The 23,394-nt window shown below is 67.4% G+C and overlaps 3 protein-coding genes across 6 annotated transcripts; 2 read left to right on the plus strand and 1 right to left on the minus strand.

The window, feature by feature from the left end:
- The first annotated feature begins 261 nt into the window (after positions 1-261).
- On the plus strand, positions 262-6,739 carry CLASRP (CLK4 associating serine/arginine rich protein). Of its 4 annotated transcripts, XM_088531706.1 has the most exons (20): positions 262-371; positions 1,935-2,032; positions 2,722-2,823; positions 2,905-2,984; positions 3,053-3,137; positions 3,220-3,365; positions 3,439-3,535; positions 3,760-3,838; positions 3,928-4,001; positions 4,118-4,159; positions 4,227-4,457; positions 4,939-5,187; positions 5,260-5,433; positions 5,516-5,555; positions 5,830-5,890; positions 5,970-6,028; positions 6,152-6,198; positions 6,302-6,384; positions 6,542-6,566; positions 6,650-6,739. In XM_088531706.1, exons 1-20 carry the CDS (start codon positions 273-275, stop codon positions 6,690-6,692), a joined length of 1,914 nt encoding a protein of 637 aa, XP_088387832.1. In that variant the 5' UTR covers positions 262-272; the 3' UTR covers positions 6,693-6,739. The 4 variants fall into 4 exon arrangements, 1 of the variants encoding a protein (XP_088387832.1); XR_015913764.1 differs by lacking the exon at positions 6,650-6,739 and having other exon boundaries at positions 5,516-5,559; XR_015913765.1 differs by lacking the exons at positions 6,152-6,198; positions 6,302-6,384; positions 6,542-6,566; positions 6,650-6,739 and having other exon boundaries at positions 4,227-4,438; positions 5,516-5,559; positions 5,970-6,004.
- A 1,283-nt stretch (positions 6,740-8,022) lies between these two features.
- GEMIN7 (gem nuclear organelle associated protein 7) lies at positions 8,023-9,203 on the minus strand. Its single transcript, XM_088531688.1, has 2 exons — positions 9,167-9,203; positions 8,023-8,432 (listed from the first exon to the last, which is right to left on the minus strand). The coding sequence occupies exons 1-2, from the start codon at positions 9,201-9,203 to the stop codon at positions 8,023-8,025; spliced, it is 447 nt and encodes a 148-aa protein (XP_088387814.1).
- A 511-nt stretch (positions 9,204-9,714) lies between these two features.
- PPP1R37 (protein phosphatase 1 regulatory subunit 37) lies at positions 9,715-21,406 on the plus strand. Its single transcript, XM_088531707.1, has 13 exons — positions 9,715-10,078; positions 12,131-12,228; positions 12,748-12,793; positions 13,493-13,593; positions 14,704-14,823; positions 16,497-16,647; positions 16,857-17,012; positions 18,420-18,532; positions 18,643-18,784; positions 18,876-19,042; positions 19,931-20,639; positions 20,737-20,824; positions 21,218-21,406. The coding sequence occupies exons 1-12, from the start codon at positions 9,856-9,858 to the stop codon at positions 20,817-20,819; spliced, it is 2,109 nt and encodes a 702-aa protein (XP_088387833.1). The 5' UTR covers positions 9,715-9,855; the 3' UTR covers positions 20,820-20,824; positions 21,218-21,406.
- Positions 21,407-23,394: the final 1,988 nt, after the last annotated feature.

Consider the following 23,394-nt stretch of genomic DNA (forward strand, 5'->3'; position numbering starts at 1 on the left):
GGTGGCGGCGCTCGATGGCCCCGGTCCCCCCTCCCCCAGCGCTCTCCGGGGCCCCGGCCCTTCCCGGGGGCGGCTCCGTTGTGCCCCCCCCCCCAAAAGCCCTCCATTTCCCCATGGACCTCCGCGCCCCGCCGGAAACCCCCCTTTCTCCCTAAAAACCAGCCTTTCCCTCCAAAAATCCCCCCTTTTTGCCCCCAAAAGCCGCTTCCCCCCCAAAAGCCGCTTCCCCTCCGCGCGGCCCCGCGGCCGGAGCCGCCCCCGGCGCCGCCGCCATGTGGCACGAGGCCCGCAAGCACGAGCGCAAACTGCGCGGGATGATGGTGGACTACAAGAAACGGGCCGAGCGGCGGCGGGAGTACTACGAGAAGATCGTGAGTACCGGGAGGGAGCCCGGGAGCGCCGGGAATGCCGGGAGGGAGCGCCGGGAGCACCGGGAATGCTGCGCGGGAGCGCCGGGATCCCGGGAGCACCGGGAATGCTGCGCGGGAATGCCGGGAATGCCGGGAGGGAGCACCGGGATCCCGGGAGCACCGGGAATGCTGCGCGGGAACGCCGGGAGTGCCGGGAGCACCGGGAATGCTGCGCGGGAATGCCGGGATCCCGGGAGCGCGGCGCGGGAACGCCGGGAATGCTGTACGGGATCCCTGGATCCTGGGAGCGCCGTGCGGGAATGGCAGGAACACCATGCAGGAACGCCGGGAGTGTCGTGTGGGATCCCGGGATCCTGGGAGCGCCACATGGGAATGGCAGGAATGCCATGCAAGAATGCTGGGAGCGCTGCGTAGGATCCCGGGATCCTGGGAGCGCCATGCGGGAATGGCAGGAACACCGTGTGGGAATGCTGGGGGCGCCATGCGGGATCCCAGGATCCCGGGAATGCCATGTGGGAATGCCGGGAGTGCCACACGGGATGCGGGGAACATCGGGCGGGATCCCAGGATACTGGGAGCGCTGTGCGGGAATGCCGGGAGCGCCACATGGAGTGCCAGGAATGTCGCATGGGATCTCAGGGTCCTGGGAGCGCTGTGCGGGATGCTGGGAATGCTGCGGGAATGCCAGGAGTGCCATGTGGGAATGCGGGGAGTGCTGTGGATGCCAGGAGCACCACGCACGGGATCCTGGGAGCACCGTGTGGGAACGCCGGGAGTTCCACACGGGATCCCAGGATCCTGGGAGTGCTGTGCGGGAATGCTGGGAGTGCCATGTGGCGTGCTGGGAATGTCGTATGGGATCTCAGCATCCTGGGAGTGCTGTGTGGGATGCTGGGAAAGCTGCGGGAATGCCAGGAGTGCCATGTGGGAATGCGGGGAGCGCTGTGCGGGATCCTGGGAGCACCACACGCAGGATCCCGGGAGCGCCGCGCGGGAATGGTGGGAGTGTGCGGGAATGCTGGGAGCGCCGCATGGGATCCTGGGAGTGCCACGCGGGAATGGCGGGATCCCGGGAGCGCCACGCGGGAATGGTGGGAGTGTGCGGGAATGCTGGGAGCGCCGCATGGGATCCCGGGAGTGCCGCGCGGGAATGGCGGGATCCCGGGAGCGCCGCATGGGATCCCGGGAGCGCCACGCGGGAATGGTGGGAGTGTGCGGGAATGCCGGGAGCGCCGCACGGGATCCTGGGAGTGCCACGCGGGAATGGTGGGATCCCGGGAGCGCCATGCGGGGATGGCGGGATCCCGGGAGCACCACACGGGAATGGTGGGAGTGTGCGGGAATGCCGGGAGTGCTGCATGGGATCCCGGGAGTGCCGCGCGGGGATGCCGGGATCCTGGGAGCGCCGCGCGGGAATGGTGGGAGTGTGCGGGAATGCCGGGAGCGCCGCACGGGATCCTGGGAGCGCCGCGCGGGAATGGTGGGAGTGTGCGGGAATGCCGGGAGCGCCGCGCGGGATGCCGGGATCCCGGAGCGCTGAGCCCCGCTCCGTGCGCTCCGCAGAAGAAGGACCCGGCGCAGTTCCTGCAGGTGCACGGCCGCGCGTGCAAGGTGCACCTGGACTCGGCCGTGGCGCTGGCCGCGGAGAGCCCCGTCAACATGTGAGTGCGGGAACGGCGCCGGAACGGGGCCGGGAACGGGGCCGGGAGCCCGGGAACGGCCGAGTGGGGAGCCCGGGAACGGCGGCTGCGGGAGCCGGGAGCCCGGGAACGGCGGCTGCGGGAGCCGGGGAGCCCGGGAACGGCCGATCCAGGGAGCCGGGGATCCGCATGCCCGGGAAGGGCCGCCCCGGGGAGCTGCGTGCCCGGGAACGGCGGCTGCGGGATCTGGGGGTCCGCATGCCTGGGAAGGGCTGCTCCAGGGATCCGGTACCGGCCCGTGATCCTGGGAAGGGCTGCTCCAGGGATCCGGTACCGGCCCATGATCCCAGGAAGGGCTGCTCCAGGGATCCGGTACCAGCCTGCGGTCCCGGGAACGGCCACCCCGGGGATCCGGCACTGGCCCATGCTCCCGGGAAGGGCCGCTCCAGGGATCCGGGGGATCCGGCGCCCATCCCGGCACGGCCGCTCCAGGGATCCGGGGGATCCGGCGCCCATCCCGGCGCGGCCGCTGCGGGGATCCGGGGGATCTGGCTCCCATCCCGGCACGGCCGCTCCGGGGATCCAGCGGATCCGGCGCCCATCCCGGCACGGCCGCTCCGGGGATCCAGCGGATCCAGCGCCCATCCCGGCGCGGCCGCTCCGGGGATCCGGCGGATCCGGCGCCCATCCCGGCGTATCCGTTCCCGCAGGATGCCCTGGCAGGGCGACACCAACAACATGATCGACCGCTTCGACGTGCGGGCGCACCTGGACCACATCCCGCTGTACACGGCGCCGCTGCTCAGCCCCACGTAGGCTCCGCGCATCCCATCCCGCATCCCGGCGCGCTTCCCGCCCTGGGAACGCCGCCATCCGCCTCTGCTCTCCCCCAGCTCCCCGGAGCAGGAGTCGGACGAGAGGAAGTGCAACTACGAGCGCTACCGGGGCCTCGTGCAGAACGACTTCGCCGGCAGTAAGTGATCCCGCCGGGAATTCCCGCCGGGAACGCTCCGGGGCGCGGAACTGACGGGAATTCCGCAGTCTCGGAGGAGCAGTGTCTCTACCAGATCTACATCGACGAGCTCTACGGGGGGCTGCAGAAGCCCAACGAGGATGAGAAGAAGAAGTGAGTGGCCCGAGGCGGTTCGGGGGGCGATCCCGGCGTTCCCGGGGGAATCCCAAGGGGCTCTGAGCGTGTCCATGCGCAGGCTGGCGGAGAAGAAGGCCTCCATCGGCTACACGTACGAGGACAGCACGGTGGCTGAGCTGGAGAATTCCCTGGAGAAGCGCGGCGACGAGGAGGACTCCGAGGAGGAGAGCAACACGGACGAGGACGAGGTCATCCCGGACATCGGTAACGCTCCCGCCGGAGGCGCCGGGCGCGCGGGGCCGCTCCGGGCGCGCTCAGCGTCCCGCGCCGCCCGCAGACGTCGAGGTGGACGTGGACGAGCTCAACCAGGAGCAGGTGGCCGACCTCAACAAGCAGGCCACCACCTACGGCATGGCCGAGGGCGACTTCGTGAGGTACGGAGCGGCCGGAGCGCGCCCGTATCCCACGGGATCCGCCGGAGCGCGCCCGTATCCCACGGGATCCGCCGGAGCGCGCCCGTATCCCACGGGATCCGCCGGAGCGCGCCCGTATCCCACGGGATCCGCCGGAGCGCGCCCGTATCCCATGGGATCCGCTGGAGCGCGCCCGTATCCCATGGGATCCGCCGGAGCGCCCGCCACAACGCCCTTTCCCTAAGGATGCTCCGCAAGGACAAGGAGGAGGCGGAGGCCATCAAGCACGCCAAGGCCCTGGAGGAGGAGAAGGCCATGTACTCGGTAAGGGAGTCCGGATTCGGGAATGGGCCGGGGCTGCGGATCCCGGGAAAGCGCCCACGATCCGCCTGCGCCGTCCTCCTCTCCCGCAGGGCCGCCGCTCCCGGCGCCAGAGGAGGGAATTCCGGGAGAAGCGCCTGAAAGGCCGGAAGATCAGCCCTCCCAGGTGAGCTCCGAGCTGCTCCGCGCCCGGAGCAGGAAAAGCCTCGGGAGGCGGCGCCGCTCCGCGTCCTGGGAAGCTCCCGAGGTTTTTCCCGGCTCCGACGGCCGCTCTCGTTGCAGCTACGCGCGCAGGGACAGCCCCACGTACGATCCCTACAAACGGTGAGCGCCCCGGGCCCGCGGCGGGATCCATCCCGGCCTCTCCCCGACGCCGCCGCCCCCTTCCCAGGTCTCCGTCGGAATCCACGTCGGAGTCGCGCTCGCGCTCCCGCTCGCCGTCGCCGGGCCACGAGGAGAAGATCACCTTCATCACCAGCTTCGGCGGCAGCGACGAGGAGGCGGCGGCGGCGGCGTCCGCGCAGGCCGGCGGCGTTCCCGGGAAATCCGGCGCGCTCGGCCGGCAGCGCGGCGCTCCAGGGCAGCCGGGCGGCGCCGCGGCAGGTCATAGCGCCGCTTCCCGGTCGGTAACTCTTCCCATCCGGCTCCCTTTCCCGATCCTTAAGCGCAGGGCTGGCTCCGCTCGGACACGTTCCCTGCATCCCGGGCGCTTTTCCGAGGCGGGGGGGCGGGTGGCCGGGGAAGCCGTGGAAAGGGGTTGGAGCTGGGAAAGGGGCTGCGTCCGGAGAATCCCGGTCCTTCCCACTGCTGCTCCCGGACCGGGAAAGCGGCAGCAGGATCGGAGCGAAGCTGCTTAGGGAGGGATTTGGTGGCACCTCAGGGTGGATTTGGGAAGCACATTCGGGAATCCAGCCTTATCCTAAGGGAAGGGAGCACCGAGGCTGCTCCGGGCGCTGGGAATGGGGCGGTCATGGGTCACGGCGGCTGTCCCGGGGCCGTTCCGACTGTTCGCACACCGGCCCTGTCACCCGCAGCAGCCGGTTGTTCCGGGCTCCGGGGCCGGATTCCGCCTGAACCGCCCGTGTCCCGCCGTGTCCCCCCAGGAGACGCTCTTCGTCCTCCTCCTCCTCCCCGTCGTCGTCGTCGTCCTCCAGCTCCCGCTCGAGCTCCCGCTCCCACCGCGGCGGCTACCACCGCTCCGGGCGCTACCGGCGCTCGCGGAGCCGCCGCTACTCCCGCTCGCGCTCCCGCAGCCGCCGCTATTCCGGAGGCGGCTCCCGGGACGGCCACCGCCGCTCCCGCTCCTACTCCCCGGACCGCGGCTACCGCTACGGCTCCCGCCGCCGCTCCAGGTGAGCCGGGGGGCCCTTCCCGGCGTTCCCGCCGGGATGCGCGCCAATGCCGCCAACAACGCCATTCCGCAGGAGCCGCTCGCGATCCGCGGAGCGCTCCCGGCGGAGCGGCCGCTCCGGCCGCCGCTGGAGCAGCAGCGCCAGCAGCGGCAGCGACTCCCGGAGCCGCAGCAAGTCGGCGTCTCCGGCGCGGGAGAAGCCGCTCCGGCCCGCGGCGTCCCCGGCCGTGGGGGAGAAGCTGAAAAAGTGGGTGCCGGCGCCCGGGAACGGCGGCTCCGGCGGCGCCGCGCGCCCTCATTCCCGCTTTTCCCGCTTTTCCCGCTTCCAGGGCTGACCCTGCCGCTGGTAAAGAGACAGGAGCTGCCAAAGTCAGTAAGAATTGACCGTCAGCTGTTTAATCCACGGCCCTGCAGGCAGCCCCAGGGACACGCGGTGGCCGGGCTGGAGGAGGGTTGTGGCCGGTGGCCCCTTCCCGGGATGCGGGAGCCGGGGGGGGGATCCGGACGCCGCTCCGGAACGCGGAGGGGGGATGGGGGGAGGGGGGGCTGCTTCCCGCCCGCGGGATCGTCCCGGGAATCGCCGCTCCGGGGCCGCCGCGGCCGCTTCCCGGCGCGGGACACGCGGCTCCGCTCCCGCCCGCAGCCCAAGCTGACGCCGCAGGAGAAGCTCCGGCTCCGCATGCAGAGGGCCCTCAACCGGCAGTGTAAGCGCCCGCCGCGCGGCCCCCGGCCCCGCATCCCCTTTCCCACCCTCTCTTCCCGCTTTTCCCGCTCTTCCCGCAGTCAAAGCCGACAAGAAGGCGGCGCAGGAGAAGATGCTGCAGCAGGAGCACGAGAGACAGGTGAGGGGAGCCCATTCCCGGAGCCTCCGGTGGGCGCTGCCGCTTTTCCAGGGCTCCCGGCGGGTTTTCCGGAGCTCCAGGCGCGTTTTCCAGGATTACAGCCGGGTTTTCCTTCTCCCGCAGGAGCGCGAGGATGAGCTGCGGGCCATGGCCCGGAAGATCCGCATGAAGTAAACGCAGGCCCTTCTCCTCGCGGCATTCCCGGCGCTTTCCCGCTTTCCGGGAGGCGGAGGCTTGGGAAGCAGTGGGATTTCACCCCCCCTTTTCCGGCAGGGAGCGGGAGCGGCGGGAGAAGGAGCGCGAGGAGTGGGAGCGCCAGTACAGCCGGCAGAGCCGGTCGCCGTCACCGCGATACAGTGAGTGCGGCCGGGGGGGGGGACAACAGGCGGCCGGGGGGACAACAGGCAGCCGGGGGGACAACAGGCGGCCAGGGGGACAACAGGCGGCCGAGGGGACAACAGGCGGCGGCTCCGGCCGGGACGCTCCCTCACTCGCCTCTCCGTTGCTCCACAGGTCGGGAATACAGCTCCTCCAGGAGGTACCGCCCGGCATTCCCGTCCTCATCCCGGCTCCCGGGATCCGGGAGCCCCTTCCCACCCTCCTCCTCCCTTTCCCCCCCAGGCGCTCCCGGTCCCGCTCGCGGAGCCCCCATTACCGGCACTGAGCGCCCGGCGCCTCCGTTACGGAATAAAGAAGGAAAATCCCCCCCCCAGCGCAGCTGGTGCTTCCCATCTCCGCCGGAGCCCCGTGGGATCGGGATGGGGAAGGGGGGAAAGGGATGCAGCTCCGGCCTCATCCCGGTGGATTCCCCCCTTATCCCGGGTGGAATTTGCTTTGCCCTTGTCCCTCCGGGTGTTTTTCCCTCCCTTATCCCTCCGTTCCACATGGGAGTTTCTCTCCCTACTTTATTCCTCCACAGGAGCATTTTCCCCCCACTTTATTTCCCCATTCCAGGGCCAATAACCCCTGCTTTATCCCGCGCTTCCAAGGCCAATATCCCCCAGTTTATCCCCTGCTTCCAGGGCCAATTCCCTCCCCTTTACCCCGCCATTCCAAGCGCTCCGTGCTCAGGGCAGCTCCAAGGCGATTTCCCGATCCCCATTCCCGTTGCCGCTCGGTGCTCAGGGCAGCTCCAAGGCGAGTTCCCAATTCCCGTTCCCACTTCGTTGCCGCTCAGGGCAGCTCCAAGGCGAGTTCCCGATCCCCATTCCATCCCATTCGGTGCTCAGGGCAGCTCTAAGGCGAGTTCCCAATCCCCATTCCTGCTCCCCATTCCGTCCCATTCCCATTTCGACGCTCAGAGAAGCTCGAAGGCGAGGGTGAGTTCCCAATCCCTGTTCTGTCCCGTTGCCGCTCCCCATTCCGTCCCATTCCGTCGCCGCTCAGGGCAGCTCCAAGGCGAGTTCCTGATCCCCATTCCCGTTTCATTCCCGCTCGGCGCTCATGGCAGCTCCAAGATGAGTTCCCAATCCCCGTTCCGTCCCGTTCCTGCTCCGTGGGCGCTCAGGGCAGCTCCAAGGCGAGTTCCCAATCCCCGTTCCCGTTCCGTCGGCACTCAGGGCAGCTCCAAGGCCAGTTCCCGCTCCCTGTTCCCATTCCCGCTCCGTTCCCGCTCAGGGCAGCTCCAAGGCGAGTTCCCGATCCCCATTCCCGTTGCCGCTCCGTGCTCAGGGCAGCTCCAAGGCGAGTTCCCGATCCCCGTTCCGTCCCGTTTTCGCTCCCCGTTCCCGCTCCGTGGGCGCTCAGGGCAGCTCCAAGGCAAGTTCCCATTCCCCATTCCTGTTCCCGCTCAGGGCAGCTCCAAGGCGAGTTCCCCATCCCCGTTCTGTCCCATTCCCGCTCAGGGCAGCTCCAAGGCGAGTTCCCGTTCCCGCTCGGTGCTCAGGGAAGCTCCAAGGCGAGTTCCTGCTCTCCATTCCGTCCCCGTCCCGCTCCCCGTCCCGCTCCCCGTTCCGTCCCGTTCCCGTCCCGTTCCCGCTCCGTCCCGCTCCCGCTCAGGGCAGCTCGAAGGCGAAGGCGATGAGGTCGGCGCAGCGCAGCAGCGCGTGGCCCTGCAGCCCCAGCGGCGTGCGCAGCGCCCGCAGCAGCAGCGCGCGGCCCGCGCGGTCGCAGGCGGCCAGCTCGGCGCGCGCCGCTGCGCGCTCGTGCAGCGCCAGGCGCACGGGCCGGCCCCGCGCCGCGCGCAGCCCGCGCAGGAAGCGCTCGCGCAGCGCCGCGCGCGCACGCTGCTCCGGGGACGACGGGGACGACGGGGCCGCCCGCGCGTGGGCGAAGCCCCGGCCGGGCCCCTGCGGCCCCCGCGGCAGCCGCAGCACCGGGACGGGCACCGGGACGGACGTTGGGATGGGCGCCGGGACGGGCACCGGGACGGACGTTGGGACGGGGACCGGGACGGGCAGCGCCGCTGCGGAGGGAAGGAAGGAGGGAAGGGGCGTTGGGGGGGCTAGAGGGGACCTATAGAGCCCCTGACACCCCCACTGTGTCCCTATAGAGCCCCTGACATCCCCCATGTCCCCGTAGAGCCCCTGATATGCCCGCATATACCTATAAAGCCCCTGACACCCCCCTTCATGTCCCTATAGAGCCCCTGACAACCCCCTGTGTCTCTACCGAGCCCTTGATACCCCCCATGTCCTTATAGAGCCCCTGACACCCCACTCCGTGTCCCTATAGAGCCCAACACCCCCTGTGTGTCCCTATAGAGCCCCGGATACCCGCCCCGTGTCCCCATAGAGCCCTGGATACCCCCATGTGTCCCTATAGAGCCCCTGACACCCCCCACCGTGTCCCTATAGAGCCCCTGACACCCCCCTCCATGTCCCCATAGAGCCCCCGACCCCCCGTGTGTCCCTATGGAGCCCCAGATAGCCCCCTTGTCCCTATAGAGCCCCTGTTTACCCTCCCGATGTCCCTATAGAGCCCCTGCCACCCCCGTGTGTCCCTATGGGGCCCCTGTCCCCTCCCCGAGCCCCACAGGGCCTCCCGGTGCCCTCCATAGGGCCCCCAAAGCCCCCATGGAACCCCCTATAGCCCCCCTGTGCCCCCCTAGGGAGCCCCCGGAGCCCCTATAGGGTCCCCCAAGCCTCTATGGGTCTCTATAGGTCTCTATAGGCCCCTATGGGCCCCTACGGGACCCACCGTCGGGCTCGGGCCGCCCCTCGCACGCCTCGGCCATCCGGGCACTCCTGACGTCACGGGCGGCGTCGGAAGTGCGTCACGCCGCCGGCGCCTCGTGGAGTTTGTTTTTGTTTCCGCCGCTGCTGATTCGTCGCGCCCGCTCGCCGCCCCGCGCGGCCTTCCTCGCCGCTCCGCGGGCGGCCGCCGGTGTTACCGGGGGGGTTCTGCCCGGTTCCCCCCGTGCTCCTTCTCCTCTCGGCCCTCCGCTGTGTCGAAAGTGCCGCCGCGTCGAAAGTGCCGCCGCGCTCCGCGCCCTCCTCCCGCCTCCTCGGCCGCGGCGCGCCGGCGTCCACGCGTGACCATCCGCGCCCGCAGATTCGCCACCGTCGCGGGGCTCCCGCCGCAGCGCCTTTCCCCGCCGTTTCCCCGCTGAAACGGCGGCTACAACGAGAGCCGAAACCGGCGGGGCGGCGAATCCCGGCGGCGCCTCCTGCGCGTCCCTTCTCCCTCGGCGGCGGCGGCGGCGAAAGTGCGGCGGCGGACGCGCAGCCCGTTGGCGCATACGGCTCCTCTCCGGTGCGCGCCGCGGCCTCCCCCCCCCGCCGCCGGTTCCCGCCGGTCCCCGCCGGTGCCGGCCCCGCCACGCGCCCCTCCATGTTCCCGCGGGGCCGCAGCGCGGGCCCAGCCGCCGCGCCCGGTGAGTAGCGGCCATGGAGGTGCCGCCGCCGCCGCCGGAGGACGAGGAGGAGGAGGAAGGCGGCGCCCGGGGGCCGCCCGCCGCCAACGGGGAGCCCGGCGGGGAGGCGGAGGGAGCGCGCGAGGCCTCGTCGCCGCGAGACGGGCGGCTGCGGCCCGGAGCCAAGCGCGTCACGTTCCCCTGCGACGAGGACATCGTGTCCGGGGCCGTGGAGCCCAAGGACCCCTGGAGACACGGTAACGGGCGGGCCCCGGGACGGCGCGGGGGCTGCGGGTGACGCGCGGGGCTCCCGGCCCCGCTCCGGGACCGCGCGGGGGCTCCCGGTAACGCGCGGGGCTCCCGGGTCCTCTCCGGTACCGCGCGGGGGCTCCCGGTAACACGCGGGTCCCGGTGCCGCACGGGGTTCCCGGTACCGCGCGGGGGCTCCTGAAGCCTCTCTGGTACCACGGGGGGGATCCCGGTTCCGCGCGGGGGCTCCCGGGTCCGCCCCGGTTCCGCGCGGGGGCTCCCGGGTCCTCTCCGGTACCGCGCGGGGGCTCCCGGTAACGCACGGGGCTCCCGGGTCCTCTCCGGTACCGCGCGGGGGCTTCTGGTAACACGCGGGGCTTCCGGCTCCCTTCCGGTACCGCGCGGGGGCTCCCGGTAACGGGTGGGTCCCGGTGCCGCACGGGGGCTCCCGAGGCCCCTCCGGTACCGCGGAGGGGCTCCCGGTAATGGGCGGGTCCCGGTGCCGCACGGGGCTCCCGGGTCCTCTCCGGTGCCGCGCGGGGGCTCCCGGTACCGCACGGGGCTCCCAGTGCCGCGCGGGGGGTCCCGAGGCTGCTCCGGTACCGCACGGGGTTCCCGGGACCGCGCGGGGGCTCCTGAGGCCTCTGTGGTACCACGGGGGGGCTCCCGGTACCGCACGGGGCTCCCGGTACCGCCCGCGGAACCAGCCCCCCTCCCGGGAGGCTCCGGCCGGGCCCGGCGCCGCCTCCACCCCCCGTTTCCCCCCAAAACCGCTGGATTTGGGGCTCCCGGCGCAGGGAGCAGGCGCCGCTCCGGGTGTCAATCAGTGACCGCCTGTTTGCTCGGCCGCCTGTTGCGCCCCGGCCGCCTGTCGCCGCTCCCGCCCGCCGGCTGTTGCCCTCACGGAGAGCTTGGCCGTTTCCAAGGCTTTTCCCCCCAAAAAAGTAGCTGGAGGAGCCAAATTGGGCCACAAAGCGAGTGATTACAGCCACAAAAATGCCTTTTTTTAACAGCTCCCGGGATTCCCTGTGCCCGGACGGGAGCGATCCGGGCAAACCCTCCTCTCCGCTTGTTTACCCGGGAGTTATCCGGTGTCCCGGGCAAACGGGAGCTTCGTGGGTCCATCCGCCCGGAAAACGGTTCCTAGATGCAGTTTTATATGGAAAAGCGGCGCTTGGCATAAAGAAACCAGGGAAAAATTACAGAAACCGGGAAGCTCCCGGCGCATCCCATGGGTGTTTTGTCCCGGTTGGGGTAAAAGTCCCCAAAACGGCGGCGAGCGCCCTGCTCCGGTGGGAAGCGGCGTCGGAATAACCCATGGATTTGTGCTGATTCCGGCAATCCCGGCGCTCGGGGGCCCCGTCTGGTCTCAAAACGGCCGTTTTGGGGATTTTGGGATGTTTGAGGAAAGGCGGGAATCGCCCCTTCCCCTCCGGGTGTTTTGGGTGTTTTTGTGCCCTCCGAAGGTGCCGGAGCGTCGCCCCGGGATGTCGGGAACGTTTCCATGTCACTTAGCGCTGGCGTCACCCTCGGCGCGAGGCCTCCGGAGCCGGAAAACCCGATATTCCCGATTCCCCGCTGAAAAACAGCCGGGAAGGGGGGTGATCCGGGGTCTGAAGGCTTTGGGAAAGAGGCTGGGAATAAACCCGGGAGGCAGCAGGTGGAAGCCGCTTGTGTCCGGAGCCGACGCTCCGCAATCCCTCATTTCCCACAGGGATTTCCTCCCAGGATCCTGCTCTTTTCTGGGATCCCTGCGGATCCGGGCTCTTTTTGGGCTCCTAGAGCAGCAAATCCCCCCTTGCCGTGTCCTGATCCGTGGGGTTGGCGCGCGGCGGCTTTCGAGGGCTATTCGGGAATGTCGCCGGAGCCTTCCCGGGATCGAGGGCGCCGGGAGCTGCCCCGTTCCTGCAAGACGGAGCTCGACGTGTCGGAACCAGCCCCGGGATTTCCTTGGAAACAACCGCCCTGCGCTGGAGCGCTCGGGAGCCGCGAGCCCCTTTTCCGCCTGTTTTCCAGCCCTTTTCCGCTTGTTTTCTAGCCCTTTTCCGCTTGTTTTCCAGCCCAAAATGTGACGGTGGAGGAGATCGTGGCCGCCTACAAACAGGCCTGCCAGAAGCTCAACTGCAAGCAGAGCCCCAAGCTCCTCAAGCAGATCCAGGTGGGGCTCCCGGGAAGCGGATCCGATCAGTTATCCCGTATTCCCGTTAAAATTATCCCCCCGTTCCTTGCGGGATAATTCCAGCGGTTTTTCATGGCGGTTAAGCCGGAACGAGGACTCGGTTCGGCTCGGCGCTGCTGCGGAGCGCCAGCGGGATTTATTCCCGGGATATCGTCCAGAATTCCATACGGGCCCTGCTCCCCCTTCCCCGGGGGCTCTCGTGGTTTCCAGCTGCGTCTCCTCCCGCGGCTCCGCTCTTCTCCCGGGATAATTACAGCCCTGTGGGCGCCTTCCACGGGCTCCGTTCTCACTTCCCCCTCCTTGGATTCGTAATCCTGAAAATGAGACCAAAACGGCTCTGTTTTTCCAGCAGTTTTCGCTTCCCGTAGCGTTGGGGAGGAGGGGAAGCAGGGGCCGTTTTTGCAGCGTTTCGTGGTTTCGGGGAAGGATTTGCCCGTTTGTCACCTCTTCCCAGTTCCCGGCAATGAAATGCTGTTTTTTTTTCCCCTCCCCGAGCAGGAATTCAAGGATTTGGCTCCCAGGATAGACTGCCTGGATCTGAAAGGTGAGTCCCCTCCTCCTCGGCTCCGCTCCGTGGGCGATCCCGGGGTTTTCCTCCGTTTGCGCTGCCTGTTCCCGGCCCCCGGAGCGCCCGCCGTTGCGGTTAAGGTTAATTGGAGCCTCCCACGGAGCCGCGGGCGCCGCGGGGCCATTCCCGAAGCTGCGGGAATCGCCGGGTGTCCGGGCGCCGCTCGGGAAGAGCCGAGTTCTGGAGCTTGTCCAAACGCGCTCCAAAACACCCGGATTTGGCGGGTCCCGAGGCAGCCGTTCGGACCGAGCTTTGCCAGGCGGGAAATTCCCAAGGGGGAATTTCGGGGCCCGCCTGCAGCTTCCCCCTGGCTTTATGGGAACGGCCTTTCCGGAAGCCTCCGTGAAGCTGATCCCAAGAAGGTTCCAGGCGAAGCCCTTTGTCTTTCCCAAAGGGAAACCCACCCAGCCAGGGAAATATTGTAACCTGGAGAAGAACCGGAGCACCAAAGAGCTCCGAGTGCCCAGTTGGAAAACGGCAACATTCCCGGCCGCTCCAAGAGGAGTGGGGCTCGGGATGTGTTTTGAGCACTGCCGTAACGGGGGTTTCTTGCTCCGTTTCTTGCGGTTTTCCCCGTTTCGGGGTTGAAGCCGGAAGCGGAGCGGCGGGTTCGCCTGTCTGATCCCTGCGGAACCCCCGAACTCCCGTTGTGGCCCCTTCTCTCCCGTTTTCCAGGGGAGAAGCTGGATTACCGGGCGTGCGAGGCGCTGGAGGAGATCTTCAAGCGGGTCCAGTTCAAGATCGTGGACCTGGAGCAAACCAGCCTGGATGAGGACGTGAGTGACCGGCCCGGCCGCTTCCCCTTTCGCTCTCGGAGCCTTTTCTTCCCGTTTTGGGGCTCCCAAACAGCCCTCGGAGCCGGGACGCGGACGGGGGGTGCCCAGGCTCCCGCGGCCGCGTTCCCGCTCCGAAGGGATCCCGGGGTTAACGCTCCTCGTTTGGCAACGCGGGGCGGATCGCTCGCTTGAGGCCTTATCCAAACCCTCATTAAAACCCCGCGCTAATCGCCGAGCACTTTCCCATTTTTGGAATTCCTCTCGCTTAACGAGCGCCGCCGCATCCCGCCGCTCCCGGAGCCGATCCCGGAGGCGCCTCTCGGGTTTCTCCGCTCGGCGCCGCTTGCCGATCACCTTTCCGGGCCATCCGAGCGCCCTCCGCGTGTCACCTTGCTGCAGAACCTGCCTTTGTTATCCCGGGAAGCCGGCGCCGGCCCGGAATGCCGCCCGGGAGGGCAGTTTTCACAGCCGGCCCTGCAGCTCCTCACACAGGAGCCGCTGTTTTCCCACATCCCTTCCCAATCCTGATTCATCCCGCTGCTTTTTCCTCCCGGAGCATCACGTGCCGCCTGAGTCACTCCGGACCGGACCGGCGAGCCCGCATTTTTCCCCCCCATCGTCGTTTCCTACGGATGAGCCTCATCCGCATGGAAAGTCTTGTTGTTCCCTCAAGCCCTGCTCTTTAATTACCCTTTTGGGCTGCCTTTATTCACCCGCTCCTGCGCGGTTTTTCCGGAGGGCTCCTGGCTCCGCGAGGGAACTCGGGGCTTCGGGGCATGGAAAATCCATCCCTCGTGATGCAAATGTGCGGGAAGCTGCCGGGATGCTCCGAGGGAGCTCGGTGACTCAGGATTCATCCAGCGCTTCCCTCCGGGGCCTTGGGCAAACGCTTTCCCTCCTCCCGAGTCATTGGGGTCATTCCGGCCGGGATAACGTGCGGCACGGGAAGGGTTTGGGCTTGGAGCTCTGGGAAAGCAAAAGGGGAAGGAGAAGGAGAGCGAACGGGCCGGGAACGCGGTGCCCGTCCGGCTGTTCCCGCCTCCCAACCTCCGTGGTTTTCCCGTGTCCCGGCGCGGCCCCTAACGAGCTTTGCCGTTAACGACCCCGCAGGGCGCGTCGGCGCTGTTCGACATGATCGAGTACTACGAGTCGGCCACGCACCTCAACATCTCCTTCAACAAGCACATCGGCACGCGCGGCTGGCAGGCGGCCGCGCACATGATGAGGAAGGTGAGGAAGGGCCGCGGCCGGGAGCAACAGGCAGACAGGAGAGCGGGAGCGCGGGACAGCCCAGAGCAACAGGCAGACAGGAGAGCGGGAGCGCGGCTGTAGGGAGGTACAGCCCGGAGCAACAGGCAGACAGGAGAGTGGGAGCGCGGCTGTAGGGAGGTACAGCCCGGAGCAACAGGCAGGGAGGGAGAGCAGGAGCGCGCCTGTAGTGAGGTACAGCCCGGAGCAACAGGCAGGGAGGGAGAGCAGGAGCGTGGCTGTAGGGAGGTACAGCCCGGAGCAACAGGCAGACAGGAGAGCGGGAGCGCGGCTGTAGGGAGGTACAGCCTGGAGCAACAGGCAGACAGGAGAGTGGGAGCGCGGCTGTAGGGAGGTACAGCCCAGAGCAACAGGCAGACAGAGTGGGAGCGCGGCTGTAGGGAGGTACAGCCCGGAGCAACAGGCAGACAGGAGAGCAGGAGTGTGGCTGTAGGGAGGTACAGCCCACAGCAGCAGACTGGCAGGGGGAACGGGAGTGCGGCTGTAGGGAGGTACAGCCCGGAGCAACAGGCAGACAGGGAGAGTGTGAGTGTGGCTGTAGGGAGGTACAGCCCGGAGCAACAGGCAGGCAGGGAGAGTGGGAGCGCGGCTGTAGCAAGGTACAGCCTGGAGCAACAGGCAGACAGGGAGAGTGGGAGCGCGGTACAGCCCGGAGCAACAGGCAGACAGGAGAGCGGGAGCGCGGTACAGCCCGGAGCAACAGGCAGACAGGAGAGCGGGAGCACGGCTGTAGTGAGGTACAGTCCAGAACAACAGGCAGGCAGGAGAGCAGGAGCGTGGCTGTAGGGAGGTACAGCTCACAACAACAGGCTGGCGGGGGGAACGCAAGCGCGGCTGTAGTGAGGTACAGCCCGGAGCAACAGGCAGACAGGGAGAGCAAGGAGTGCAGCTGTAGGGAGATGCAGCCCGGAGCAACAGGCAGACGGGGAGAGCGGGAGCGCGGCTGTAGAGCAGTACAACCCAGAGCAACAGGCTGGCGAGGGGAACGTGAGTGTGACTGTAGCGAGGTACAGCCCACAGCAACAGGCAGGCTGGGGCAGCGTTCCCGACCGGTTCCGTGCGGCCGTCGTGCTGTCGCGGGGCGCGTTCCCGGCCGGCTCCGTGTTCCCGGCCGGCTCCGCGTGGCTCCGTGCGGCCGTCGTGCCGTCTCGGAGCGCGTTCCCGGCCGGCTCCGCGTGGCTCCGTGGGGCCGTCGTGCCGTCTCGGAGCGCGTTCCCGGCCGCCTCCTCGTTCCCAGCCGGCTCCGCGTGGCTCCATGCGTTCGTCGTGCCGTCTCGGAGCGCGTTCCCGGCCGCCTCCTCGTTCCCGGGCGGCTCCGCGTGGCTCCATGCGTTCGTCGTGCCGTCTCGGAGCGCGTTCCCGGCCGCCTCCTCGTTCCCGGGCGGCTCCGCGTGGCTCCGTGGGGCCGTCGTGCCGTCTCGGAGCGTGTTCCCGGCCGGCTCCGCGTTCCCGGCCGGCTCCGCGTGGCTCCGTGGGGCCGTCGTGCCGTCTCGGAGCGTGTTCCCGGCCGGCTCCGCGTTCCCGGCCGGCTCCGCGTGGCTCCGTGGGGCCGTCGTGCCGTCTCGGAGCGCGTTCCCGGCCGGCTCCGCGTTCCCGGCCGGCTCCGTGCAGCTCCGCGCGCGCTGTCTCCGCAGAGCGGCTGCCTGCAGCACCTGGACGCGCGCGGCACGCCGCTGCTCGACGCCTCGGCGCCCTTCGTGGCGCGCGCCCTGCGCATCAGCAGCAGCCTCGTGGCGCTGCACCTGGAGAGCGCCGGCCTCGCCGGCCGCCCGCTCATGCTGCTCGGTGAGTCCCTCGTTAGCCGCCCCCTAATTAGCCTCCCTAATCGCCCCGGGAGAGGAGCGGCCTCCCGAAACGCTCCGCGTTCCCCGGTCTCCGGATCCAGCCAAACAGCCCCGGGCGGCCTCGTTAGCCAAATGAATTGGGGATAAATCACGGCGGGCGTTAGCGCGCGATCCCGCGGGACGGCGCCGTGATCCGGCGCGTTCCCGCAGCCGCGGCGCTCAAGATGAACGTGACCCTGCGCGAGCTCTACCTGGCCGACAACAAGCTCAACGGGCTGCAGGACTCGGCGCAGCTGGGGAACCTGCTCAAGTTCAACGGCTACATCCAGATCCTGGACCTGCGCAACAACCACATCCTGGACTCCGGTGAGCCGGAGCGGCCGGGGGAAACAGCCGACTTGGGGAGGGAGCGGATTCCGTGCGGGAAGGGGTGGCGCTCCGGTGGGACCGCTCCGGCAGCGTCACCCCTTCCATCCGGCCGGAATGACGGCGCGGATGGAGGAGCCCGGGAAGGGCTTCGGCAGCCGGAGCTGGGGAGGACTCGGGGGTCTGGACGCGGCTCCAAGCTCCGCAGGGATCCCGGCCCGGCTCCGTGCCCTCCCTTCGCTCCGGCTTCCCGCTGGGAAGGCGCCCGGAGCGGCCCAGCCTCCCTATCCAAACAGGCCTTGTCCAACCTCCTCCCGCCGCGGCCCGTTCCGGTGTCACAGGTGCCCAGCCGGGTGTTGTCACAGGCGGCTCCGTGTGGCACCGTGACCGGGTCGCGCCGCGCGGACGCCCACGTGGCCGGATGGCGCCCGGAGCCGCCCGGCACCCTGTGGATAAGCGGGAGGTTGAGCCCGGCCCCGATCCCGGGTGGAATGAGGGCGGCTGGAGCCCTCCGTGTCCCCCGCGTTGTCCCCAGCTGCTCGCGGAGGGCTCGGGGACGCCGAGGGGACGGCGGCTCCGGGGCCGCGTCCCGGGATATCTGGCCAAGATATCCCGGATATCTTTGCCAAGAGGGTGTTTCCACTTGTGGGCGGCTCCTGCGAAGCCGGAGGGAAACGGGAGCCGGTGCCTTCCCGCTGCGTCCGTCCCCCTTCCTGCGGCCGGGGGGGATCCGGAGGGAAGGGATCCCGTGGGTGGGATCTGCTGGGAAGGGATCTGCTGGGAAGGGATCTGCCTGGGAAGGGATCCAGCGGGTGGGATCCGCTGGGAAGGGATCCCGTGGGTGGGATCCGCCGGGAAGGGATCTGCCTGGGGGGGATCCAGCAGGAAGGGATCCCGTGGGTGGGATCCGGCAGGAAGGGATCTGTTGGGAAGGGATCTGTTAGGAAGGGATCTGTTGGGTGGGATCTGTTAGGAAGAGATCTGTTGGGAAGGGATATCCCAGGAAGGGATCTGTTGGGAAGGGATCTGTTGGGAAGGGATCTGGCAGGTGGGATCTGTTAGGAAGGGATCTGGTGGGTGGGATCCAGTGGGAAGGGGTCCAGTGGGTAGGATCTTTTGGGAAGCGGTCTGGTGGGTGGGATCCATCAGGAAGGGATCCGCCTGGGGGGATCCAGCGGGTGGGATCTGTTAGGAAGGGATCCAGTGGGTGGGATTCAGTGGGACGGGGTCTGGCGGGTGGGATCTGTTGGGATGGGGTCTGGTGGGTGGGATCCATGGGGAAGGGATCCATGGGGAAGGGGTCCATCGGGAAGGGATCCCTTGGGAAGGGATCCATTGGGAAGGGATCCATGGGGAAGGGGTCCCTCGGGAAGGGATCCGGCGGCGCTGATCCCGCTCCGCTCCCAGGCCTGGCCTACATCTGCGAGGGGCTCAAGGAGCAGCGCCGGGGGCTGGTGACGCTCGTGCTGTGGAACAACCAGCTGACGCACGCGGGGATGGCCTACCTGGGCATGACGCTGGTGAGTGTCCCCACAGTGTCCCCACGGTGTCCCCGTGTCCCCACGGTGTCACCGCGGCGTCCCCACGGCGTCACCGCGTCCCCCGGCCTCCCTTCCCCTCCCTCCCGCAGCCGCACGCGCAGAGCCTGGAGACCCTCAACCTGGGCCACAACCCCGTGGGCAACGAGGGCGTCCGCAACCTCAAGAACGGCCTCATCGGGAACCGCTCCGTGCTGCGCCTGGGCCTGGCCGCCACCAAGCTCACGTGCGAAGGTGGGCGCATCCCGGCGGGATCGGGAGCGGGAAGCTCTTCCACGGGGATCCCCAGCCCCGTCCGAGCTCGATCCCGCATTTCCCGCCGCAGGCGCCGTGGCCGTGGCCGAGTTCATCGCCGAGAGCCCCCGGCTGCTGCGGCTGGACCTGCGCGAGAACGAGATCAAGACGGGCGGCCTCATGGCGCTGTCGCTGGCGCTCAAGGTCAACCACTCGCTGCTGCGCCTGGACCTGGACCGCGAGCCCAAGAAGGAGGCCGTGAGTGCGGATCCCGCGCGCAGAGCCGCTGCCCTGCGGATAGCGGCGCCACGGCGGCTTCGGGAGGGAATTCCCTGCAGGAAACACGGTTTATCCGGCTCTTGGGGACTCCTCATGGCTTTTCCCATGTGTTCGGGGGCTCCTGCGGATTCCTCATGGCTTTTCCCGTGTGCTTGGGGATTTGGGGGATTCCTCATGGGTTTTCCTGTGTGTTTGGGGGCTCTTGGGGATTCCTCACGGATTTTCCCGTGTGTTTGGGGGCTCTTGGGGATTCCTCATGGCCTTTCCCATGTGTTTGGGGGCTCTTGCTGATTCTCACGGCTTTTCCCGTGTGTTTGGGGACTTTGGGGATTCCTCACGGATCTTCCTGTGTGTTTGGGGGCTCTTGGGGATTCCTCATAGATTTTCCCATGTGTCTGGGGGCTCTTGGGGATTCCTCACGGCTTTTCCCGTGTGTTTGGGGATTTTGGGGATTCCTCATGGATTTTCCTGTGTGTTTGGGGGCTCTTGGGGATTCCTCATGGATTTTCCTGTGTGTTTGGGGGATTCCTCATGGATTTTCCTGTGTGTTTGGGGGCTCTTGGGGATTCCTCACGGATTTTCCCGTGTGTTTGGGGGCTCTTGGGGATTCCTCACGGCTTTTCCTGTGGGTTTGGGGGATTCCTCATGGATTTTCCTGTGTGTTTGGGGGCTCTTGGGGATTCCTTGCGGATTCCTCACGGATTTTCCTGTGTGTTTGGGGGCTCTCACAGATTCCTCATGGCTTTTCCCATGTGTTTGGGGGCTCTTGGGGATTCCTCACGGATTTTCCCGTGTGTTTGGGGGCTCTTGCGGATTCCTTGCGGATTCCTCACGGATTTTTCCGTGTTTTCGGGGCGTTCCGTGCAGGTGAAGAGCTTCATCGAGACGCAGAGGGCTCTCCTGGCCGAGATCCAGAACGGCTGCAAACGGAATTTCGTCCTGGCGCGGGAGCGGGAGGAGCAGGAGCAGAAGCTGCAGCAGTCGGCGTCGATGCCGGAGATCGCGGACACGGAGCCGCCGCCGGAAAACAGCCCGGACGGCAGCGCGGCCTCCACCCCCGACGAGGGGGAAGAGGCCGAGGAGGGCCTGAAATCCGAGGAAAACCCGAGATCCGAGGAAAACGGGGACGCGGAGCGGGCGGCTGGCGCCGGCGGTTCCGATTCGGATACGGACGAGGAGGAGGAGGACGCGGGGTTGGAGGTGAAGGACTTGGGACAAGCAGCCGCCGAGGCCGGCGCGGAGCGGCCGCCGCCGGAATCCGAACGGCCTCCGGATCCCGAGGGAACGGCGGGCGCCGCGCGCCGCATTTCCGTGTCCAGCCCCGGCCGCGGCCACAAGGTCTTCGTGGTGACGCGCGTGGAGGCGCCGCCGGAGCCGGAACCGGCTCCCGGATCCGATTCCCGGAGCCCGCGGGCCAACGGGGCCGTCCCGGCGGCTCCGGCCTCCGGGGATCCCGCGGGATCCGAGCGGAGCCGCGCGGCGGCCGCGCTGCCCAACGGCCTCAAGACGGATTTCGCGCGGGCGCTGCCGGACGCCGCCGGCGACGGGAAGCCGGGGAGCCGCTCCGCGGAGCGCGGTGAGGGCCTGGAGCGCCGCGGGATCCGCGGAACGCCGCGGGATCCGCGGAGCGCCGGGCCCGGAGCCTGAGCCGGCGCCTCTGCCTTCCGCTTTAGAGCTCGGCTGCTCCCAGATCCAGAGGGACCTGGAGGAATTGCTCCTGGAAGCCAGCCAGGACACGGGGCAGGAGCCGCTGTGAGCCAGGTAGGGGCCGCGCTCCATCCCGGGAATAGCGGAATTCCAAGAGGCGGGGCTCCGGAATGCCACCAAATAACCCGGAGCGGCCGCCCGGGAAGGGATCTGCCGGGAAGGGATCCCGTGGGGAGGATCCAGCGGGAAGGGATCTGCCGGGAAGGGATCCCGTGGGTGGGATCCAGCGGGAAGGGATCTGCCAGGAAGGGATCTGTTGGGATCCGAGCGGGGAAGTGACCCGGGTGCCGCCGGCTCCTCGGCGTCGCTCCGCATCCCAGCATCATTCCGCATCCCGGCATCATTCCGCATCCTGCTGGAGGCGGCTCTGCCCCCTTCCCGATCCACGTGCCTACGAACCCCACGGAATCTCCCTCCCCGCTCCTAACATTCCCTTGTTTTCCAGAGCAGTCCGTTTCCTGCCCTAAACTCTTCCCTTCCGGGAAGGCCTCCGCAATTCCCAGGGCAACGGAGGAAGGGAAGGAGACCGGAGAGACGGGACCCACGCGGAGCCTCCCCTCCCTTTCCCGGAGCCGTTTCTCCCCTTCTCCAGACACTACCGATCCCACTCGCGTTTGCTTTTCCTCTCTTTCTCCGGAACGATCCCGGCTCCGGGACCGCCCACACTACGGAACGAGCCGTGTTTTGGGGACAAAACAGCAGAATAGGGGTCACACACGACTCGATTCCCCGGAGGCGGCTCCGGAGGCTCCGTGGAGGATCCGAGCTGCCGCGACGGGCCGCGCTCGCGGCCGCAATGGTTATTTATTTGAAAAAAATCCCCTTTTTGGGTTCTTTTTTTCCCCGGTATCTATTTATCATGAGCTTCGAAGTTCCCGGGTGGGGATTGGACTTCCAGGACTGTGCGGAATTCCCGACTTTGGGCCCAAGCGGCGCCGTTTTCCCAGCTCGCGCTCCCGGTGTGCGGAAGTCTGCCCCTAAAAGTAGAAAAATAAGGAAAATATAAGGAAAAGGAGCGCCGATGGAAGAGGCTTCGGATGCGGGTCCTGCGTGGAAAAGAGGGATCACGGCCGAGCCCGCGTTGCAAAAACCTTGGATTTTTATCCCGTTTTGGGGACCGACGCACTAGGAAGCCGGAGGGGCAGCCGGATCCCGCTGCCGGCCGGGAGCACCTCGCTCCTATTCCTGCCCTTTTCCCTCTTTTCCGGGGAACGCCGCCGGAGAAAACTGGGATTTTATCTCTCGGGACTCCGGAGCTTTCGCGTAGCCGCTGCGACCTTTGGAATCGGGGGAAAAGAGGAGGAAAATCCCGGCTTGGAGACGCTTTACCAAAGGTTCGGAGGAGCTTTTCCGCTCGGAGCCGCCGGAGCAGCCGTTCGGCTTTCTCAGGGAGGGACCCCGGAGCGATGCCGGGATGGAAAATCCCATCCCACCGGAGAGCAGGGAAACCTCCGCCGGAGCCGCCGCCGCGGCCGCCCAGGACTTCCCCCGCTCTCTATGTATCCATTTTCCTCTATTTTTTCCCCTTTCCTTTGATTATTTTTGTTCTTAAGTGCAATAAATCTATCAGGGAGCCGAGGGCGCTTGGCCGCGCGGGCCGGGATCCGTGCACTGAACGGGAATCACGACGGGAATCGCTGCATCAACACTACGGGAGAAGGGGATTTATTCGCTGACCTTCCTCTTTTGGGTTGTTTTTCTTCCTCTTTCGGTTTTTGTTTTTCCCTTTTTTTTTTTTTTTCGGTTCACACTGTTTTCTATTAAAGGAAACCCGCATCCGTCAGCTCCCGGCTCCGCGCTCCCTGCTGCCTCCGCGGCCCGGGAATGGCGGGAATCACGGGAGTCGCTTCCTGGGCGACCGCGGCGGGGAATGTGGGGGGGAATTGGGGATTTGGGGGGAGATTGCGTGATTTAGGGGGGATTTGGGGGGGATTTGGGGAGATTCCGGGGTTTTTCCCTGCTCTCTTGGACACCCCCCTCCTCCCCACGGGGCTGGGGGGCTCCTGGGCTGCCCTTTCCTTGGGATAAACCCCGGAATTTCGGCCTTTCGGCCCCAGTTCCAGGTTCTTCCCACATCCCCCCGCAGCACTCGCTGATTTGGGGAGCAGAAGGAGGGTTTTGGGGCAGAATGAGGGTGTTTTGGGGCAGAATGAGGGTGTTTTGGATGAGAAAGGGGATGTTTTGGGCCAGAAGGAGGATGTTTTGCAGCAGAAGGAGGATGTTTTGGGCCAGAAGGAGGATGTTTTGCAGCAGAATGAGAGTTTTGGGGGTAGAAGGAGGGTGTTTTGTGGTAGAATGAGGGTGTTTTGGGCCAGAAGCGGGTTTTGGGGGCAGAATGAAGCTATTTTGGGGCAGAAGCAGTGTTTTTGGGCCAGAAGCAGGGTGTTTTGGGGCAGAAGCATTGTTTTCAGGCCGGAAGCAGGGTATTTTGGGCTGGAAGCAGGTTTTTGGGGCAGAATGAGGGTATTTTGTGGCCGAAGCAGTGTTTTGGGGCCAGAAGCAGGTGTTTTTGGGGCAGAAGCAGGTGTTTTTGGGGCAGAAGCAGGTGTTTTTGGCCCAGAAGCAGTGTTTTTGGCCCAGAAGCAGGGTATTTTGGCCGAGAAGCGGCGTTTTTGGCCGAGAAG

This window comes from Tinamus guttatus, unplaced genomic scaffold (assembly GCF_059628265.1).
Source record: "Tinamus guttatus ecotype Peru unplaced genomic scaffold, ASM5962826v1 Tinamus_guttatus_pri_ptg000425l, whole genome shotgun sequence".
NCBI classification, from domain to species: Eukaryota; Metazoa; Chordata; class Aves; order Tinamiformes; family Tinamidae; genus Tinamus; species Tinamus guttatus.

Coding starts and splice junctions, on each gene's coding strand:
- GEMIN7 (XM_088531688.1), bottom strand. CDS start 9,203: ATGGCCGAGGCGTGCGAGGGGCGGCCCGAGCCCGACG. Junction 8,433..9,166: donor GGGGCGGCCCGAGCCCGACG/GTGGGTCCCGTA, acceptor TTCCCTCCGCAG/CGGCGCTGCCCGTCCCGGTC.
- CLASRP (XM_088531706.1), top strand. CDS start 273: ATGTGGCACGAGGCCCGCAAGCACGAGCGCAAACTGCGCGGGATGATG. Junction 5,556..5,829: donor AAGAGACAGGAGCTGCCAAA/GTCAGTAAGAAT, acceptor TCCCGCCCGCAG/CCCAAGCTGACGCCGCAGGA. Junction 5,891..5,969: donor GAGGGCCCTCAACCGGCAGT/GTAAGCGCCCGC, acceptor CTCTTCCCGCAG/TCAAAGCCGACAAGAAGGCG.
- PPP1R37 (XM_088531707.1), top strand. CDS start 9,856: ATGGAGGTGCCGCCGCCGCCGCCGGAGGACGAGGAGGAGGAGGAAGGC. Junction 14,824..16,496: donor CCGCGCACATGATGAGGAAG/GTGAGGAAGGGC, acceptor CTGTCTCCGCAG/AGCGGCTGCCTGCAGCACCT. Junction 16,648..16,856: donor CCGCCCGCTCATGCTGCTCG/GTGAGTCCCTCG, acceptor GCGTTCCCGCAG/CCGCGGCGCTCAAGATGAAC.